This window comes from Heterodontus francisci, chromosome 22 (assembly GCF_036365525.1).
Source record: "Heterodontus francisci isolate sHetFra1 chromosome 22, sHetFra1.hap1, whole genome shotgun sequence".
Taxonomy (NCBI): Eukaryota; Metazoa; Chordata; class Chondrichthyes; order Heterodontiformes; family Heterodontidae; genus Heterodontus; species Heterodontus francisci.
This window is the reverse complement of record NC_090392.1, coordinates 53,171,373-53,183,863: the sequence shown is the minus strand read 5'-3', so window position 1 is coordinate 53,183,863 and position 12,491 is coordinate 53,171,373. Positions and strand designations below refer to the sequence as shown.

Genomic DNA, 12,491 nt, shown 5'->3' with positions numbered 1-12,491 from the left:
TCAATTTGTACATCTGGACAGACAGCCCAAGGAATTTCACTTCCCCAATTTTCTGTTTTAATGACCATTTGTTGAAGTTTGTTTAAACAATCATTGTTATTTTGTCCTCCAATTTTCTCTCTTCTTCTGGAGGTGCTGACTGACTTGGATACAGTCTATAAACACAGTCCCCATCCTCCTGTGTGTCACCCTCAGTGATATCTTGCTGGTGACGAACATTCTCACTGGCACCGAGCATGGCTAAGAAAGTTGGGCATCCAACTTCATGCAGCCAATTCAAGGAGGAACTTGGTTTTCCCAACAAACCGTTTGGGAACAAAGAATAAGGCTATGTTATCAGCATGCACAGCCTCATTTCAATATTTAAATAACCTGTTGTAAAGACTCACACCAGGTTTTGCATCTTTGGTCAAGGCTTCGTCAATGGCATGAGGCTGGCCCATAAAATTTGGGCAGACGAACAGTCCGAGGAACAGGCCTGCTCAAGTAGCCTTCAGAAAGGTTCTGTTCTGGTTCTGTTGCAGGTGAAAAAACAAATGGATTTAATTTCCTCAGAGTTTCTCCTGCAACTTTGGAGTAACTTGCAAAAATTAGGGTTCCATTGAGCTACTGCCAAAGTTACAGGAAATGCTCCAAGGAATTTCACCACCACCATCTCCCCCCCACCCCCCAACTTTCTGTTTTAATGATCTCCTGCTGAAGTTAGCTCCAATCTTTAGTTGGTTTAGTTCGTAGTCTTGCATTTTAATATTTGTGTTTTTTTCCCACCAACTCTTACCTTTGTTATTCTTGGTTGCTCTCAGTATTTAAAGTTTAAGATGGTAATGATGCCTTTCACAAATGCACTGTGAACTGGGATGAGCATGAGGAGTTTATGACCACTGAGGTAATTTGTTCATATCTGCCACGACTCCAAGCCCTGTGTTCAATCTATTTGACTGAGATCGCCATCGCAGTCAGTGTCCCCACATCCATACTTTCCAATAGGGCTCAATGATCAACAGTGTGAACCTTGACTACATCTTCCTTTGCTTATGTTAGGGCGATTCAAACCAATTGTAGACTCCTACCTCCATCCAGGCTGGCAGTTGAACCTGGATTTTTCCTGATCCCGGAACATGAGGCATTGCAATTACCAACTGAGCCATTAAGGGAGTTAAACAATAATAACAATGAAATAGACATGCTTAGTGACAACTGGTGATGTCAAAGGCAGTCTCTGCTATTGCTACCATGCTGTTGATTGCTGTCTCTAACTCTAATCACTAACACCCTAACCCTAGTCCTAACCTTAAATCTAGACCCTAAATTGTGCAGGCTTAATAGAGATCTGTGACTTTGTCAATAGTCAATTTGTTAAAGAAAAGCTTTAATTAATAATATTTGGCATATCAGTGTCAGATTAATTTGAAAGCACAGTATACTTAAAACTAGATAAAAGTTACAACACCAAAACAGGCCGTGTCAACCCATGTCGGTATTTACCCTACACGTGAGCAAAATATGTGATATGTGATATTAGCGATAATATGTGATGTATGAGATATATGCTTTGTCTCACACAATTGAAAGGCAGAATCTATGAGATAATAAATCAACTAGAACCTGTCAGCAATTTAAAACAAAACATTGGAGCCACCGGTCTCAGCATAAGCAATGACCAGCTATAACCATAGCAATGCATAATATTAATCTCAAATAGCAATGGCTCAGAAGGGGCCTTATCAATACTTAACAGCATGGAGAAAGTAAAACTAGATCCATACTTTGAGATGTGCTAGGACAGCAAGAGAGATTCAGGTTGGGGCCAATTTAAGGCAGAGATCTGAAAATCATTCTGTACACAAAGGGTAATCAACAGTGGAACAGGTTAACAAAAAAGATTATTTGAGGCCAGGACATTGAATTTTTTAAAGAAATAGCTGGAAGTTGGAACGGGGAAATGGTTGAGTTGCTATCCTGGAAGAGTGAGGTCAAATGGGTCAAAGGGCCTTCTTCATCCAAGCCTTCTTGTACTCTAGTGACCAGCCCAAAGCATAATGGGGAATGTGTAATTTTAAAAAATGTTGCCGAGTATTTGCCATCCCTCCCTAAGACTAAAAGACCGACCCATGAAAGCATCGTCTGAATAAAATGGAGCCAAAGAGCCTTCCAGAGCCTGGTTACTCGAATAGCAGGAACACCCATTTTATTGTTTCCAATGACCAAACATCAGCTGCTTGTGATCGTTGCATTACATGCCACCAATAAGAATTCTCAGGTGTCAGCAACACCATAAGCACGAGATTCCCTTTGCAATGTTTCCAAAGTTCTTTTAGAAAGCTTTTACTTGTAACTGGAAATAGAGACCAGAGGAAAATTTACACCCCACAACCACCACCCCCCCCCACCCAGTTTAAAAGTGGTGATGAATGATGAGGTGGTGAGGGAGCAAATGGTGAGGTGATTTGTGACCCTTTAACTCTGCTTCTACTGTCAACATCAGTGTGATTTTGTGATTGGAAACAACATTATTCTGTCCATGAATTACTGAAACTGACTTACCAAAATACGAAGTGAGAAGTAGTAAAAGAAAGATCGGAATGAGCTTCCAAAGCATTCTGACAGACAGCTTGATCCGATGTAGTCCCGCTCTCAGACCTCTCCCTTTTACAGTCAAATGGGGTAAAAGAATGAAAGTGATTTGCGTCATGATAAGGGACTTTATCTCTCCCAGCCCCTGAGCAAACACGTCACTGAATGTTTTCATTGGTCTGACACAGTAATCAAATAGAATTAAACCAATGGAGAAGCCAGTTACCCATTCACCAATGTGTAAACTTGGAGACTCTCGTTAAGTCATTTTGAGGAATTCCATAGAAAACCTGAGTTGTAATAATTTGCAACATTTTAAAATATTATTTATAATTAATAACTAATAAATCTCAATCTGGCTATGGTTTAACCTGCTACAGCTACTGTTTATGAGGCACGATTAATCTTAGTAAATAGCAGGAGTGCTATTGATCGAAACTGCCTTTCAACACTTAACTGGGTGAATCACTTTACAAATTACAGTGTTATTGGTTGAACTGAGTTCAGGGTTACCTAATAGGTCATACACTCCACCTTCAGTAATGCTATTTAGCTTCTGAATTATGGCTTTCATTTGTAGAGGAAGGTACATATATGGGCAGTACTTCAATGTTACTTCCCCATTCTGTTCAAAAGAATAAGGTATATCTCTCTCTTTCTCTCTCATTGTGTCTTCTCCCATTGTCTCCCCCCTCCTACCCCCAATACTGGATATTAAATATAAAAGTGTTGCATTCCTTAGCATTTCCCAGTCCTGTCTCTTCCCTCTTTCATGTCCTCCACAAGATGATTTGACCCATTAAAAAGGAGTCTCTCCCTCTTCTATCTTAGCTCAAGAGGGCCTCATTCCCCTTTCTCATCTCCTCAAAAGGGTCTCTGTCCCTTTTCTCTGTCCTCTTTTCTTCCTCTCTTAATTCCTTTTTAAGAGGGTCACTTTACCTTTCTCCCAAAGAAGCACATGTCTCTCTTTTCTTCTGCCCCATGCCTGAACTATTGTAGTTGGATATCTTTGTTTGCATATACTGAGGCCATCCTTGCTTCTATTCCATAGATCTCACATTTTTTTTGTGTTGAACCCCACCAATACGTTCTCCACTGAATAGCTTCAGGATACTGGACTGATGAATATGTTCCCAGAAATGAAGACATCAGTCTGCCCAGTGAAGCTTCCCAGAGCTACACTTAATGGATAAACAACAAAAACTCTCCCTGCAGAACTCATAATTCACGAATAGCAGGGTTTGGGTTGGCTGCTGCGGAGACAATGGGTTCTTTTCTAAGACGTCGTCCTATTATTTGCGGATCTTCAAGGAGCGCATCAATCCAACACCAAAAGTGGCTTTATTTTTGCTTGGTTGAAAATATCAGATTGCTTAAAAAAAAGTCATACTTTGTGTGACAATATTGCAACCCCAGCTCTCCATGTCTACAAAACACTTGTGTAAAGCTCACAGATGCATTTAAGGGGAAGTTGGATAAACAACTAAGGGAGAAAGGAATTGAAGGTTATGCTAATAAGGTTAGATGCAGAAGGGTGTGAGGAGGCTCATGTGGAATATAAACACTGACGTGGACCAGTTACATCGAATGAACTGTTTCTCTGTTGTAGATCCTATGTAATTCTATGTAAAAAAAGGTTCCCTCTGGTGGATAAAGAGCAGCATTGCAGGAGAGAGTTCAGCCAACCTGCACCTTCAGTGTCTGTATGTTGATAGCTTGACGACGAATATTTTTTCCGATTTTCTCCTTTCCATTGTTAGTGCCATTATCCGACACTTCATTGTGACAGGCAGCCTGGTTTAGTAATCCTTGCACGCACAAGATGGTGAAAGCTCAATTCATCAAGCTGACCTGTCGCCTCTTCATTCACTGATATCCATTTCATGAACTTGAGAACTCAGGGTCAGAAATACGTAAAAGACATATTAATTAACACACACATTCTGTTCCATGTGGCCTTGCTTTAAATTTAAATTCTTTGGACAATTCTGATTGGCTCATTGTCACTTTACTTTTGATCATTAGGGTTGGTCAGCAGGGTCAGCACTGAACATTCTCCTAGGTCAGGTATGGCACAACCAGGCATCAATAGATTGTCTGCTTCTCTCTCCACAGATGCTGCCAGACCTGCTGAGTATTTCCAGCATTCCTTGTTTTTATTTCAGATCTCCAGCATCTGCAGTATTTTGCTTTTATATCAATAGATTGTCTATTGGCATACAGACTCTCACCCATGTTACAGGAACACAGTGTAACAGATACCAGGCAGTGGTTCACCTCTTACTTCCTGAAGATCCTGAGGTACAGTTTATAGATGATGTAATAACGGGCTGGACTTTACAGCCCACCCGATGTCAGGGTCATGGCAAGGGGAGGGGGGGGGGTGTGGGAGTCAGAAAATATTTCCAGGAGAGGCCTGCTACAGGCCTCGAAGCCGGGAAGGCCCAGCACGATGTTGCCGGCGGTGGTGAGGCCTCGTGATGACTGGAGCAGCATTAACAGTCTAAATAATACAAATAAAGGAAATAAATACTTGCCCGCTCCTGCCATCCATTCCAGTGCCATATTGGTAGCAGCGGCTGGCACTGCTGTGCCTTTGAAGCTCACCACCGATCTCGGCAGCGAGCATTTAAAATCCAATCCAATATCTCTAATTCACAACAAAGCCCGCCAGTGACTACATTTCAAAATATTTAATTGGCTGTAAATCAGTTTGAGATGTCCTGAGGTTACCACAGAACCATGGTTTGATACAGCACAAAAAGAGGCCACTGGACCCATGTTGCTTTTATTGCGTCTTTGGTACAACTATCTAATTAGTCCCACTCTCCTGCTCTTTCCCATAGCCTGGTAATTTTTTTCCCCTTCAAGTATTTATCCAATTCTCTTTTGAAAGTTACTATTGAAACTGCTTCAGCCACCCTTTCAAGCAGTACCTTCTGTGGATTCCAGATCATGACGACTCATGGTGTAAAAAAATGTTTCTTCATGCCACCTGTTTCTTTTACTAATCACCTTAAATCAGTGTCATCTGGTTGCCAACTGGAATCGGTTTCTCATTATTTACCCTAGCAAAACTATTCATGATTTTGAACACCTCTATCAAATCTCCTCTTAAGCTTCTCTGTTCCAAGGAGAACAACCCCAGCTTCTCCAGTCTCTCCACATAACATCCCTCATCCCTGAGACCATTCGAGTAAATCTCTTCTGCACCTTCTCTATGGCTTTACCACCCTTATTAAAGTGTGCTGCTCAGAACTGAACATAATACTCCAGCTAACCAGAGAATTGCAAACGTTATACCCTTGTTCAAAAATGATGTAAAGACAAGCCCAGCAACTACAGGCCAGTCAGTTTAACTTCGGTGGTGGAGAAACTTCTAGAAAGTATAATTTGGACAAAATTAATAGACACATGGACAAATGCGGGTTAATTAAAGAAAGCCAGCATGGATTTCTTAAGGGAAAATCATGTTTAACTAACTTGCTGGAGTTTTTTGAGGAGGTTACAGAGAGAGTTGATGAGGGCAATGCAGTTGATGTAGTGTGCATGGACTTTCAAAAGGCATTTGATACAATGCCACGCAACAGACTTGTGAGCCAAGTTACAACTCATAGAATGAAAGGGAGACACAATATAAAATAAAGGGTATAATTCTAAAAGGGGTGGAGGAGCAGAGGGACCTGGGTGTATACGTGCATAAGTCATTGAAGGTGGCAGAACAGGTTGAGAGAGTGGATAATCAAGCATACAGTGTCCTGGGCTTTATTAGTAGGGGCATAGAGTACAAGAGCAAGGAAGTTATGTTGAACTTGTAGAAGACACTAATTTGGTCTCAGCTGGAGTATTGCGTCCAGTTCTGGGCGTTGCACTTTAAGAAAGATGCGAGGGCACTGGAGAGAGTACAGAAAAGATTTACGAGAATGAAGTTCCAGGGATGAGGAACGTCAGTCATGAAGATAGATTGGAGAAGTTAGGACTGTTTTAATTGGAGAAGAGAAGGCTGAGAGGTGATTTGATTGAGGTATTCAATACCATGAGGGGTCTGGACAGAGTGGATAGGGGGCAACTATTCCCACTCGTGAAAGGAGAGAGAACAAAAGGGCACAGATTTAAAGTAATTGGTAAAAGATGAAAAAGCAACATGAGGAAAAACTTTTTCACGCAGTGAGTGGTTAAGGTCTGGAATGCACTGCCTGAGAGTATGGTGGAGGCAGGTTCAATTGAAGCATTTGAAAGGGAATTAGACTGTAATATGAAAAGGAAGAATGTGCAGGGTTACCGGGAGAAGGCAGCGGAATGGCACAAAATGAATTGCTCTTTCGGAGAGCTGGTGTGGACACAATGGGCCGAATGGCCTCCTTCTGCGCTGTAACAATTCTGTGATTCTTATATTTCGCATAACTTAATTGCTTTTCTACTCTATGCCTCTATTAACATAGCCAAGGATCCCATATGCTTTTTAACAGCCTTATCAACTTGTCCTGCCACCTTCAACGATTTGTGTACACATACCCCAGGTCTCTGTTCCTACAGCCACCTTTAAAATTGCACCATTTAGTTTATATTATCTCTCATTCATCCTACCAAAATATATCATGTCACACTTATTTTGTTAAATTTCATCTGCCATGTATCTGCTCATTTCACCAGTCTGTCTACGTTCTGAGGTTTGTTACTATCCTCCTTGCTGTTTGCTATATTTCCGAATTTCGTGTCATCTGAAAACTTTGGAAAAATTCATTGTATACTGCCATGCAGCCCCCCACCTGCCAAGAATGAGGCATATTAATTCTGTCATATGATCATCGATTTTAAACTGTTGCTGGAGTGAAGAAAGGACTGGTTAAAAAGTCACCAGACACTTGGCTGGAAGTACATTTGCATACTAACAGACAGTGCTAGTGGAGACAAAGGGCTATTCCCTGGTCCATTTAACCCACAATGGATTTTGATCAGACAGTGAAGGTGTAAGGAAGAGAATTCCAGAGACTGCTAAGGTGATATAATCCACAAAAGACAAAGACTGGTTAAACCAGCTGGTCACATGACTAACTGGCTGGTCCAGGGTTTTTTTTGAACTAGCCACAGAGAGTTTGAACTCAGAAAGACTGTTTGCTCCTGGACTGAGAGACCTCTCCTGACTGCTCCCATCTGTTTCTCACGGAACTCCAAACCCACTGAAGACACGTGAACCTCAAGACAGAAAAGTCTCCTACATCGAACAAGGTTTAAGAATACTGGGCCCCAACGAAAAGCAAGACCTACCTGCAATCAAGGACTCTACAACGAGCTCTAAGAACAGTAACCAAAACCATCTTCAGCTAATGCCTCAAACTTTTCCACTTTATTTCTTCCACTCGTTTCTGTCTCTATCTGCATGTGTGTATCGCGTATGCATGCTAGCATGGGCGCATCGCGAATACGTAGGCGTTAACCGAATTAGAGTTCAAGTTTAATAAAGTTTAACCTTTTTTTTTAAACCTAAGAAAATCTGTTTGGCTGGTTTCTTTGCCTTACAATTGGAAAGCAGTGAACAAGGATTCACTAAGGGGGAGATAAAAAATAGTGTGTTTAAAATTAAACCCTGCTGCAGTCATATCAGGTGAAGGCTGAGAGGGAACCCTAGACCCCTTTCGCACCTGGTCCTAACAATACCCAAGTCCAGATCATTAATATATATCAAAAAGAGCAGTGTCTCCAACACTGACCCCTGCGGAACACCACTGTATACTTCCCTCCAGTCTGGAAAAACTGTTCACTGCTACCTTCTGCTTCTGCCCCTCAGCCAATTTTATGACATGCTGTCATGTTATGAAAGATGCCTTATAAAAGCAAGCATTTCTTTTTTTGTCTCTTTGTTTCTGCTTCACAAACAGTGACCTCAGCACTGTGTCTGAGAACTGCATCAATCCAGTTTAGCTTTTCACTGATATAAATGGTGAATCTTAGCATTTTTGGAGAGAACAACCATCCAGTAGCACCACCTAGTGGAAGCCTGGAGAGTAAGCTGTAGGGCCTTAACAACCAGGATCAGTCCTCTTCTCACCAAATATCCAGCCAAGCACAGCTCCACTGGGGAGCTGCTGCACAGCAGCCATGAGCTGATAGTCTCCCTCTCTTCCCTTACAATTAGAATGTTGAAGTTAGTTGCAGCACCGAGATCAACTAGCTAACGCATTTGCAACCTTAGTTATCTATACGCATTGCATCAATGCACAATGTATTTACCCTAAGGAATGTAGGGAGATCTACAACTGCGATAAAACCTTAACCACCTCAATGTTATAAACCATCTGAACCTTGTTCTTATGGTTTGACACCATTTACATTTCTTGTCTGTATCACTATTCCTCGCCATTCCTTGGCAGCTGTTAATTTATGATGACTGAACTGTGTTTCTTTAATCCAGGCTATGATCCCAATGTGATCAATAGTTTCTCAAGGCCGTAACTCTGATATTCGAGGGACTCACAAACATGGTGGAATAAATCCTCTGGGACCTGGGTTTGAATTAATCACGGGCTCTCTCTGATGCCTATAAATCAGTCAAATGAAATGTAGCATTTATGGAGCAGGACACTACAAAGGAACTGAGCACTAACATCTAACATGTGTAGTGTTTCCTAAACCCAAATATCCCCATTATTGCTTTTGTTAACAGTCTGCTCTGTAACAACTGACCAGTTTGCTCATTAGTCATGGGATATAAAGAGGCAGTGGCTCATTTCAATAGAAGTTTGTGCACTCCTTTTAACTCGTGACTCCCAAACAAACTAGCAACCCAGAGATGATGAAGGAAATTTTAACCTAACCCATCTGCAGGCAAACTGACGAGATTGGGAACACTGACTTTGCTCTCCCGTGGGTTTCCCCCTTGGTGAGGTAAGTTGAAGTGATCCCCAATAAGTTCAAATCCCTCTGTCATGAAGACCCCCACCTGCCAAGAATGAGGCATATTAATTTCATCATATGAACATTAATTTTACACTGTTGCTGGAGTGAAGAAATGACTTGTTTAAAGTGATCACCAGGCATTTGGCTGAAGAGCATTTGCATACTAAGAGACAGTGCTTGGAGAGACAAAGCAACTACTCCCTGGACCAATTAACCCAAATGGATTTTGATCACCAGACATTGAAGGTGTAAGAAAGCTTGCTTTCCAGTGTCTGCTAAGATGGCGAATCCACAAATGCAGGAGTGGTTAAACCAGCTGGTCATATGACTAACTTACTGAACTAGACACAGGACAGTTTACAGATTGCAACTGAACCTGGAACAAGACAGCCTCACTCCTGGCTGGTTCTCTCTCACTTTCTCACAAGCCTCCGGACTCACTGAAGTTGTTTAAACCTCAAGAGAGAAAAGACTCCTCCATCGAAACAAATTAAAGCATGCACTGGGCCCCAACAAACAGCAAGGCTTACTGGCAACCAAAGACTCCACATCAAACTCAAACGACTATAATTACAACCCAGCTATTGCCTCAAACTTTTCCCCTTTATTTTTTCTACTTGTTCTGTCTCTATCTGCGAGTGTGTTTATCGCATACGCATGCTAGCATGGTCGCGTCACACAATCAGAGTCGTGAACCGGATTAGAGTTTAAGATTAATAAACTTCTACCTTTCTTGTTTAAATCTAAGAAAACCAGCCTAATTGATTTCTTTGCCTTACAATTGGAAAGCAGTGAACAAGGATTCACTGAGGGGGAGCGAAAACAGTGTTTTTAAAATTAAACCCTGTTACAGTTAAATCAGGCAAAGGCTGAGAGGGAGCCCCTAGACCCCCTTCTCACCTGGTGGTAACACCCACCATGAGATGTTGGGAAACTTAATTTAGTAAATTTTGTTATTTGTAGACTAGCACCTGACAAAGTGACCATTAAAACTTCTGGATTGTTATTAAAAACCCACTGGTTCACTCATGTTCTTCAGGTAGGGGAATCAGCCCACTAGCTGGTCTAACTGCATGGTTAACTCCTAATACCTTCAGGTTCAGAAAGGATGGGGAATAGTTGTGGCATTGCTAGTCTTACCCATGTCTCAAGAATAAGTATTTTTTTAAAATATAACTCGTCTAATCCAGAGATAACTAGGTGGGTGCATTTCTTCCAATGTCCTGATATTTTCCTGAAGTTGATAAAACACACAACATAGCACATCACTTTCAGGCTTAAAAATTTGTTGAAAAACGACTGAACAAAAGCATCGTCAACCCGCAATGTCTTTGTGTAAAAAGCCCTACAATTATATTTTCATTGGAAATTCTTAGAACAAAAATAGTTATTAGTGTCTTTGGTTTCATGCAACTAGGGCTCAAAATGGCTGCTTCTCCCTTGTTAATTACTGGAGGCACTGCGGCCAAGGATTTATGTTCCGACCGTTAAAAAGGAGGGACACGTTTCTGGTGCAGTAGCTGCTCTGCCCACCCCAGAGATGTTCAACTGTTTCCTTGGGCTGGATTTTATTTTCCCACCGCCAAGAGTGGTGGCGGGCGGAAAAGATGGCGACCCGCATGTATGATCTTGAGTATGACAGCTCATTTAAGTATGCAGGGTGGCTGCCCCCCCAATCACGTGATGGGGATGGCCTTGGTTACGCTGTGAATGGCGTCAGCTGTCTCTGGTCAGGCAATGGCGCCATTTTCAAAGGGCTGCCAGCCTTGCTCAGAGAATACAGAGTTGCCCCCCCCCCCCCCCCCCCACCACTACACTAAAATGTTTGGCCCATTCTTCCACACCAAATACACTGAAGTTGCAGAGTTGATCCCCTCTCTCCCGCCCCCACCCCCACACACTAAAAATGCTCTGATCCTCCCTTCCACACCTCAGTGGCGCCAGCTTTCCTTGAACAGGAAAAGTGAAAGCACGTGAGTGCCCCCCGTCGCACTGAAGATCCGGAAACAAAGGTAAGATCGCAGGGAATTGAATTTAAATGTATACATAGAGTTTATTTAAATATTTAAAGACGGGTCCCGTCACCGAGCAGCAGGGAACTTTGCTACTACCGGGAAGCTCGGGCCTGGAATTCCCGGCGTCGGGCTCCGTGGCAGGCCGTCACCACTGCAATCTTCCAGCCCCCCTCCTCCGCCACAGAGGCGAACATCGGGAGCTCCACAAAATTCTTGTCTGCTATTTAGTATTTGCTTGTATTTTATAAATCATTTTTAGATGTAGATTTAGTCTGTACAAAGTGGTCTAGCTTTGTAGCAATTTCACAGAAGATACACTGGATATCCTACTTGTTCACTAGTAAGCAAGTTAACCTGGTTGGGAATGAATGAACTGGGCTCTGAGAATAAACTGGTCTTAAACTTGTTTTTGCTTTCTGACAGAGCTGTTCATTATTCTGCCATTAGCACAATCTCTGGACAAATGCTTTGTCTTTTACTGCAACCATTTAGCGCTCCATTTGCCTTTTATTCCATGACATTTTGGTCATTTAAACTCTCCTACCTTCTGTCCTATCACAGACCTTCCCTTTTGTTCTTCTTCCCTCCTCCCCTCTTTCATTTGCTCAAAGACTGTTACATTTCTAACCTTTGCCACTTCTGATGAAAGGTCACAGACCAGAAATGTTAACTCTCTTTCTCGCTCCACAGATGCTGGCAGACCAGCCAGCACTTTCAGTTCTCATATGAGAATAAAGTTCAGTTCGTTAAAGACATGGTTCAATTTCCAAAACTGTTGTCCTTCACTCAAGAAAAAGCTGTTAGGGAAACTTTAATCAATAACAATATAATCAGCAACTAGTTCAGCGATTGTAATATGAAACTGAACAAATCCAAGCCATGTATAGAAATCTGATAAACTTTATTACAAATCATTCTTATCCATTTCAACAGACGCATGCAGGAATATTAAAATAACAAAGGACCCGCATCCTTCCAAGTTCACATGGGTAGAGTCCAGTCAGG

The 12,491-nt window shown here is 42.0% G+C and overlaps 1 protein-coding gene across 1 annotated transcript in view; it reads right to left on the bottom strand.

Annotated features, from left to right (window-relative positions):
• The window catches only part of LOC137381616 (V-set and immunoglobulin domain-containing protein 2-like), a 49,591-nt gene extending 46,918 nt beyond the window's left edge, over positions 1–2,673 (bottom strand). Inside the window, exon 1 of the mRNA XM_068054323.1 lies at positions 2,545–2,673. Within this exon, the coding sequence (XP_067910424.1) occupies positions 2,545–2,599 (55 nt within the window). The 5' untranslated portion in view covers positions 2,600–2,673. The remainder of the gene's footprint in view (positions 1–2,544) is intronic.
• Between the last annotated feature and the right edge of the window lie 9,818 nt (positions 2,674–12,491).